This window comes from Primulina tabacum, chromosome 14 (assembly GCF_025594145.1).
Source record: "Primulina tabacum isolate GXHZ01 chromosome 14, ASM2559414v2, whole genome shotgun sequence".
NCBI classification, from domain to species: Eukaryota; Viridiplantae; Streptophyta; class Magnoliopsida; order Lamiales; family Gesneriaceae; genus Primulina; species Primulina tabacum.
The window spans coordinates 6044093-6052902 of NC_134563.1; the positions used below are offsets into that span (position 1 = coordinate 6044093).

Here is an 8810-nt window from a genome sequence, read left to right on the forward strand (position 1 = left end):
AGTCTCTTTTTCTTAAACATTAATTTATATGTTTTAATTCCTACTATGTTCTTTTTTCCACTTTTTTATTTATTTATTTTTTCAATTCATATATCAAAATTACAATATGGTCTCTCACCATTTCTTATAATTATCGTTTAAATAAAAAACAAATGAAATTTAAAAAATATTGTACAAATATAAATAAGCGGGGCACGAAAAATTGCCATTGGTGACTTGTCAACAATTGTATAACCTTGCCACGCAAAAAATGGAATTTTGTTTAAATAAAATGTTAGATATGCTTTTATTCACAAAATTGGTAAATACAGATAAACAGAAGAAAAAGGGGTCCTCCTAAAGATTATATGCCCCAAAGCCCGAAGCCTTTGCTTGATCTGCCGTGAGAATCCGAAGGATCTCTCTTACTACATAACCAAGATCGAAACAGCAGTTCTTGCTCTTCACTTTCAAACCCAACCCACACACACAGATACATATGTATTACGTATATATGTAAACATATATATACACACACATATATATATGAATAAAGCTTAAAACAAGAGAAATAAAGGCAAAAGAAAGAAACACACAAAACACAAGAGAATACATGCATAGATACCTGTAAAGGGGGGAAGAGAAAGAAAGGGTGGTTGTATTTAAATACAAATCTTTCTTTTCTTTGTTCTTATCCAACATACATATGTAAGTGTTCCCTGTGATTAAGAATTTTTTAGTCAATTATTGAGTTATTTTGCTTTCTTTTTGTTGTGACTTCAGATTATTATTCTTTTATTTTTTGGGGGACTGTGGCGATAGATCTAATCTGGGTTGTTGATTGCAAAACCAATGAAAGATTGAAGCTCTAGGTGTGATTGATTATTTTTTTCGAGTTTTGGTAGCTGGGTTTTTGTTTGATCTGAATTTTGGGGATCTATCTGTACCGCTTTTCTGGATTTATGCATGTTTCCGTTGATTGAAAGCCGTTATTCTCGCTGTGTTTTGAGGTCTTCTTGAATCTGGGTTTCCCTAATTTTTGCGGTTTCTATGTTTCAAAAGCTTTTTTGGCTGGTTTTTGTCGTTGTTTTTGTGCAAAGATCGCTTTTTTCCTGTTTTGATCAGCATTTATCTCTTAATATTGTTTATTGGATTTGGATCAGTTCTGGTCGGTGGTGTAAACTTGCCGTCCTCGGTTCCCCCCCCCCAATCTAATCGGTTTCTTAGGCTTTATAAATGTTGTTCGAAAAGCTAATATGGAACTTGTAGTGATGAATAATACAAGAATCTTGGTAGATTTTTTTTTTCTGATTTCGTTTCTGAACTTTTGTATGCTGTTTAATCCTTTTTATGGTAGGATATCTAAGATTCTGGTCTATGCTTGCGAATATATTGCAGTGCACAATAGGAAGAAGCATTTGGATTGGTTTTAGCAGAAAAATAGTTCTCCCTTTTGGTTTGGATCTGTAAGACATGTTGGAAGACCGTGCTTGCTTGGTTTCGAGGGATTATCCGATGACTTATGATCGAGAAGGCAGTTGGCCTTGCCTGAATTACCGGCTCGAGAAAGTTGAGGTTCAGCAGAACAATAGAATGTTGGAGACAAATGAAGAGGAAGAAATAGCTGTAAGGAAGAAGTCGAAACTTTCGGTAGATCTGATTGACACCACATTATCGATTGGTGGGATTTTAAATACCCTTTGGAACCAATCCAGCAGTCGACGACATGCTGGTGATAATTCTGATTCAAGTTCATTAATTGCTGCCATTGGTCGTGACAACTCCATCAGTTGCCTCATTAAGTGTTCTAGAGCTGATTATGGAGTTATTGCATCCTTGAACGGGAGTTTCCGCTCACTTATTAGAAGCGGTGATCTGTATAGATTGAGGAGGCAAAACGGTGTGGTTGAGCATTGGGTTTATTTTTCATGCCAGCTGCTCGAATGGGAAGCCTTTGACCCTAGTAGCCGTCGCTGGATGCAGTTGCCAAGAATGGATCCAAATGATTGTTTCGTGTTTTCAGATAAGGAATCTTTGGCTGTTGGAACCGAGCTTCTTGTTTTCGGTAGGGATCTTATGTCGCACGTGATTTATCGATATAGTTTGTTAACGAACACTTGGACTACAGGGATGAGTATGAACTCACCTCGATGTTTGTTCGGTTCTGCCAGTCTCGGAGAAATCGCGATATTGGCTGGTGGCTGTGATTCGCGTAATAACATCTTTAGTTCTGCAGAATTATATAATTCCGATTTGGAAACGTGGACAACACTCCGAAACATGAACCGATCACGAAAAATGTGTTCTGGGGTGTTCATGGATGGTAAATTTTATGTCGTTGGAGGGGTTGGAGGAGCTGATTCAAAGCTTCTCACGTCTGGTGAGGAATATGATTTGGAAACCGGGATTTGGACTGAAATCCCGAACATGTCCCCTGTGCGGGCTGCAAGGGATGATATGCCTGCAACATCAGAAGCACCACCACTGATTGCTGTTGTAAATAATGAGCTATATGCAGCAGATCATGCTGATATGGAGGTGAGAAAATACGACAAGATTGAACGGGTTTGGGTTACAGTAGGAAGATTACCGGAACGAATGGACTCTATGTATGGTTGGGGTTTAGCTTTTAGGGCATGTGGTGATCGGCTAATTGTGATTGGGGGCCTCCAAAATGCAGGTGAAGGGTTTATTGAAGTTAATTCATGGGTTCCTAGCGAAGGACCGCCTCAATGGGATTTGCTTGGCCGAAAAAGATCGGGAAGTTTCGTTTATAATTGTGCTGTGATGGGGTGCTGAATATTTACAGACGAAGGCACCATTTGTATCAATATGTTGTTTCAAGCTCATATATACAACCAGCTTCTTGCTAATGGGTAATTTATCCAAACTTTTATTTTTTGTTTTTATCTTTTGGCATCGTAGGGGGATAGAGGATTATCTGATTTTACTCGAGATCAATTGAATGTTTTCTCAGGTTATCTTGAGTATGATAATTAAAATTTATTCAAATGTTTTATTTCTTTGAGTTGTCTTCTCCCATTTTAGTAACACAATGAGATTTCGATTATGGCACATATATGAACAGAAACAGGTTTATACCTTGAAGGGGAGTTGGGTGTCTATTAGTGTTCAGATTTTAATTGGTTCCAAATTTTCTTGGTATCATCCAGAAATTAATATCCTATCGTGTCTATTTGTAACTTGATTTGTGTAACTACTCTAATTAATGTTAGGATATGCGGGAACAAATCATTTTTTGATATATTTCTCCTTCATTGTACTTTGTCTTTTGGTTCACATTTTTCATCTATAATATTTGATATTGTCCTTCGGCTCCACAAGCAAATATAGAATGGCTAGTAAGTTCGGGGTATCTTGCATAGATGGTTAGTCTTTAGGGTTCAAGTTGTTGGTGGTCTAACATTGATGTGTTTTCGCATTATGGGCCAGATTAAGGTCCCTGCACCGAACCACTGATTACTGATGTATAAGCGACCGGAAAATGGCTAGTTGGCTGACGTGAAACTTTAGCTTCTCTAAGGGGGTGTGATGTTATGTGCTACATGGGGGAGTGGTTAATAACTACGAGGGACTCTCATTTTCTTTTAGATGATGTCGTTCTTCATGAATAGTATGGCATCGCCCTGCTATTCGAATCTGCTGCAGTAAGCAATTGTTAGGCATTTACAAGGACATGATTTGAAGTGCTTCTTACTTTACCAAAACCAATCTTTATCATAAAAAATTAGCTTGGATACAGGTTTCCGTTTCCCCCTCCAGTTCTAATGCTACCAGTTTCCCCCAAAGCCGTGTCATCTTTAGTATAAGAAATAAATCAGCATGCTAAAGATTGTTACATGTCATGCATACAAACATCAACTTCAACGCGATCGCGTTCGTTTTGTCCTGCATGTGCTGATGCTTTCGCACCTAATAAATTGATTGTTTTTGTAACATCCAAATACGTAATCTAACTAAATGTAAATTTAGGGAAAATAGAAATGATTAATTAAATGGTTTTTTTTTGACAAAAAACTTGTAATCTTTATTGATGATGATCCTGCATTACAAGTTGGTCCACCCATAGGGGAGAATTCCCAGGCACCCATTCGAATGGTGCAGGGGAAGAAATTGCAAATTTAGATAAAAAATGAGCCACCTCATTGGCCGATCTCCTAACATGCAATAATGTAGCATTAGTACAATCAAGACACGAACAACGGATCTCTTGAGCACAAGACCCGACGTAACTCAAATCACTTGTTGGTGACGTAACTGCTTGCACGGCCAGAAGTGAATCGGAGCAGAGACAAATATCGTGGAATCCTTTCTCTTTAGCAAGACGTAAGCCTTCTCGTATCGCAAACAATTCTCCCATGACGACTGTGTCCGGTTTTTAGGAATAGTAAGTCCAAACGCGATCACCATAGTACCATCATTGCCTCGGATCACTCCACCCAGCCCACAGACGTTGGCTGCTGTATTGAAGCTCGCATCCACGTCAATTCTTACTGTTCCTTCGAGCGGTGGTTGCCATGTCTCCTGCGAGGTAGTCGCTGAATGGTGTTGGTTAATTGAGAGGTCTCGGACTGCCGCTCGATAGTCATCCAGCAAGACTGAAGCATTAGTACAAGGCGGTTGTAGCTCTTGTTTCTCCTGATCGACTATGGGTTCCTAGTGGCGATTCACTGCGAGAGGTTATTATGAAGGAAGCTCACAATACGCCGTACTCAATCCATCCTGGAAGCACGAAGATGTACAAGGATCTGCAGTTATTATATTGGTGGTCGGGCATGAAATGAGACATCTTACGTGTTGTGTCCGAGTGTTTGACATGCCAACAAGTTAAGGCTGAGCATCAGAGGCCAGCCGAGAAGCTTAAGCAACTTCTTATTCCCGAGTGGAAATGGGAAAATATTACTATGGATTTTGTTGTGGGACTGTCGAGAACTATCAAGGGATACAATGCCATATAGGTGATAGTTGATCGTCTTACGAAAGCAGCACATTTTCTACCTATCAAGATGACATTCACCATGACACAGTATGCAGAGCTGTATATTCGAGAGATTGTCCGACTACATGGGACTCCTATGTCTATGGTTTCTGATCGAGACCCAAGGTTCACAGTCATCTTTCTGGAAGAGTCTATATGCAGCAATGGGGACAAAGTTGTTATTCAGTACAACATTCAATCCTCAAACCGATGGTCAGTCTGAAAGGGTGATTCAAATCTTGGAGGATCTACTCCGAGCTTATGTGATTGATTTTCGAGGAAGTTAGGAACCGAAATTATCTCTAATGGAGTTAACCTATAACAATAGTTACCAATTGTCTATAGGAATGGCTCCTTATGAGACACTTTATGGAAGGAAGTCTAGATCACCTATACATTGGAACGAGGTTGGTGAAAGAGAGGAATTTGGTCCGGATTTGATCAAGCAAACAACGGAGCTAGTAGTCAAAATCCGAGATAGGATGAAGATTGCACAAAGCCGACAAAAGAGCTAAGCCGACAAGCAACGAAGAGAGCTAGAGTTTGCCGTAGGCGACCACGTATTTGTAAAAATAGCACCTATGAAGGGTGTTATGAGATTTGGCAAGAAATGCAAGCTCAGTCCGAGGTTCATAGGACCATTTGAAATTTTGAAGAGGATTGGAACATTAGCCTATAGAGTGGCGCTGCCACCGATGCTAGCTGAAGTACACAATATGTTCTATATCTTGATACTGCGAAAGTACATGTCGAACTCATCTCATGTAATAAATTACGAACCACTGCAATTGACTCCAAATATGTCATACAAGGAAAGACCTATACAAATTTTGGGTAGACAAGAAAAAAGAATCCGAAACAAAGTTATTCAAATCGTCAAAGTCAAGTGGCTAAATCACTCGGAGAAAGAGGCTACTTGGGAAACTGAGAGGGACATGAGGAGTCGCTACCCGAAGTTATTCGGTAAGTTTTAATTTCGATGACAAAATCTCATTTAAGGGAGGGAGAAATTGTAAGGTCCAAAATACGATAACGTAATTTAACTGTATGCAAATTTAGGAAAAATTGAAAATGACTAACTAAATGGTTTTAATGGCATGAATTAATTATGGTGTGCATGATTACATGTTTAAAATAGGGTTTTGTATTAGTATGCATAAAACTGTATTTTAAAAGTTATTCGAGTCGTGATCGGGTAACAGATATCCAGGAACGTATAAGGGAAAATATTTTTATTAAATAATTATTTTTAATTGTTTAATGTGTGGTGTATTTTAAATATAATTTTTGAAAATGAGGTGTTTTATACGCTGAGTCGTATTTTAAATCGGTATTCAATTTTTCATGAAAATATGGACTTTTTGAGAACTCGACTATTATTTTCACAAATTTTTCTTAAAAAAAATATTTTTAATATTTACTAATGGGCTTAATAAGGCTATTATACTAGGTTAATGGGTTCAAGCTTGCACTTTGTGTTATATATAAAATACTAAGCCTTAAAACCCTAAACGTAAAATACATACCACTCACCCCACCTCTCTTAAAAAACACAAGGACTCTTCCATCAGCCAAGCAACACACACTACACGAATTTGGAAAAGGAAACTCACGACTTTTGAAAGAAAAATTCAGCAAGGCCTTCTCCGTCGACGTCTCTCGTAAGTCGTATCACAAGTAGATTTTCGAGCATAATATATGTAAAGACACGTCTTAATCTCATTTTTCTCATCTTTCATACCATATTATATGTTTGATACATGCTTGTATGTATAAACATGATAAACATAATATATTTTCGTTTTTATGGGCATACATGTATACAACTCATGTTTTTGTGATTTAAAACTTATGGTAATTATGCACAAAGAGCCTGCCATGGTAGGGTAACTTGGATAGACATTTTTCCAACATGTTAAGGGTCCATAGATGCCTAGACGAGGGCTGCATCAGCAGGGGCAAAGGTTTGCACGAAAATAGAATCCTTGTAGGCTAGGCTTTCAACTAGGAGTCCTTGAGAAGCATGACACTTAGCTACTGTTAGAGCACGTCCAGGAGACTTAAGGGGGCTGTAGGATGGTCCTAGGCTGGCTACACAAGTGTTGGTTCAAAGGGCAAGGGGCCGGACGCAAAGCATGGCCGTGCATGCCTTGGAGAGTGATGGGTTGAGGGTGTTGGCTTCTAGGGCTGCTAGGTTCTGTCCAGCAGTAGGTTATGGGTTCGGTTTAGGTCCTAGGAGGGTCAACTAAGGCCTGGACATTGTGGCTAAGGGGCTGGAGTCGAGGCAAGCTAGGGATCAAACCAACTAGGGCTAGGGTTTTGTGGAGAAAATTTCAGAAGGTTCCTAGGCTGGTCTATGGTCTTGCTTGGCTTGATTTGGTTTGTATATGGTATAACTAGGTGCTATTAAGCTATGCTTTAAGTTTGGTTAAGTTTCGAATCAATATGATTCAAAACCAGGATGTACGTCTAAGTTTAAAAACAAATTGAGAAATTAGTCGAGAAGCTAAAGTTTACATCTAAGAAATATTTATGGGTGTATTTTAAGGTAATATGTTAAGTTTGGAATGATTTGGGTCGTCGTTTCAAGGTATAAGGATAAATATGGAAAGTTATGGTTTCAGGGGCAAAACAGTCATTTTACACCTGAAAAATGTTAGACGTCCTGGCAGTGCCCTGAATGCTGTAAATAATGTTAAAATGTTTATAAAATTTTATAATGAAACGTTAATGCTAAAAGACATGTTGCATGCTTGGTTTAAAAGAAAAATGATTTATATGTGCATGAATTTTTATTAGTGATGGAAATATGAAGACTTGAAGGAGGTGAATTAATTGTGACTAATAAGATGATACAATAATATGTGAGGCCAAAACTCAGTTGACTGGTGAGAGTCTCGCTGATGTCCTCGCCACCCGCTACCGTGGTAATACGTAGATTGATCCATCGAACTATACTAATACGAAAGTCACAATTGTGGATATGAATTCAATAAAAATGAAAATGTATACGTATATGATGAAAGGAAATATGATATGTTATGCTGAAAGAAAAATATTATAGTTTATGTTCATGAAAAGCTATTTTAAGTAAAGTATTTTCACTGTTGATTGTGAATCTATATGTATTACTTGTTATCATTATTAAGGTTTGATGAGTCAATAGACTCATTAGGTGTAATCGATGCAGGTGAGTATGAGATTGATGTTAAAGGAGGTCTTGATGGTTGATCTTGCTGGACTGAAGGTGCACATAACCCGATGATCGTAGTTAGTTTTCCGCAAATAAAATAAGTTTATGATTTATGATTACTTAAAGATTTTATTATTATGATGCTTTTGAGAGGTTTTGAGATTATGTAAGATTTAAGTTTATTTTTGAAATAATGTTAGTTTAGGTTGGTTGACATTTAGGACTTTATGCTTTGAATTAATTTATATTGGATTTTCAAATAATAGCTGGTTGGTTTATTTTTAAATTGTGCAAAATATTCATATTTTAAATGTTTGTGTTTTGGCCGAATGAATTATGAAAAAAAAATTCTAATACTTTTTAAGAAAAACGAGTAGTACTGGACATTTCAGTTCTGGTGCTGGGTTTATCATGACGTTGCAAGTGGTTAAAACATTCACATAAAAACTGTCTTCTTTCTATCTTTCGTGTTTTTCTTTTGGGCGTCATGGTATATGAAGGGACACATACACTGTAATTTAAGCATTTACGATTAATGTTCTTTCAAGATGGTGAACTGTGGCGTGGTGTTCATCGTCGTTCAACCAAGAAAATCGACAGTCTGATCTCTTGATTATGTTTCCTTGGCGAGAACCATAA

General features: G+C 37.7%; 1 protein-coding gene across 5 annotated transcripts; it reads left to right on the forward strand.

Moving 5' to 3' along the window:
• Positions 1 to 309: 309 nt before the first annotated feature.
• On the forward strand, positions 310 to 8298 carry LOC142524430 (F-box/kelch-repeat protein SKIP11-like). 5 transcript variants are annotated; one of them, XM_075628429.1, is made up of 2 exons: positions 310 to 687; positions 1378 to 3007. In XM_075628429.1, exon 2 carries the CDS (start codon positions 1453 to 1455, stop codon positions 2776 to 2778), a length of 1326 nt encoding a protein of 441 aa, XP_075484544.1. In that variant the 5' UTR covers positions 310 to 687; positions 1378 to 1452; the 3' UTR covers positions 2779 to 3007. The 5 variants fall into 5 exon arrangements, 3 of the variants coding, with proteins under 3 accessions (XP_075484544.1, XP_075484545.1, XP_075484546.1); XR_012814889.1 differs by lacking the exon at positions 310 to 687 and adding an exon at positions 8169 to 8298 and having other exon boundaries at positions 694 to 2855; XR_012814890.1 differs by lacking the exon at positions 310 to 687 and adding an exon at positions 3743 to 3900 and having other exon boundaries at positions 694 to 2855.
• The last annotated feature ends 512 nt before the right edge of the window (positions 8299 to 8810 follow it).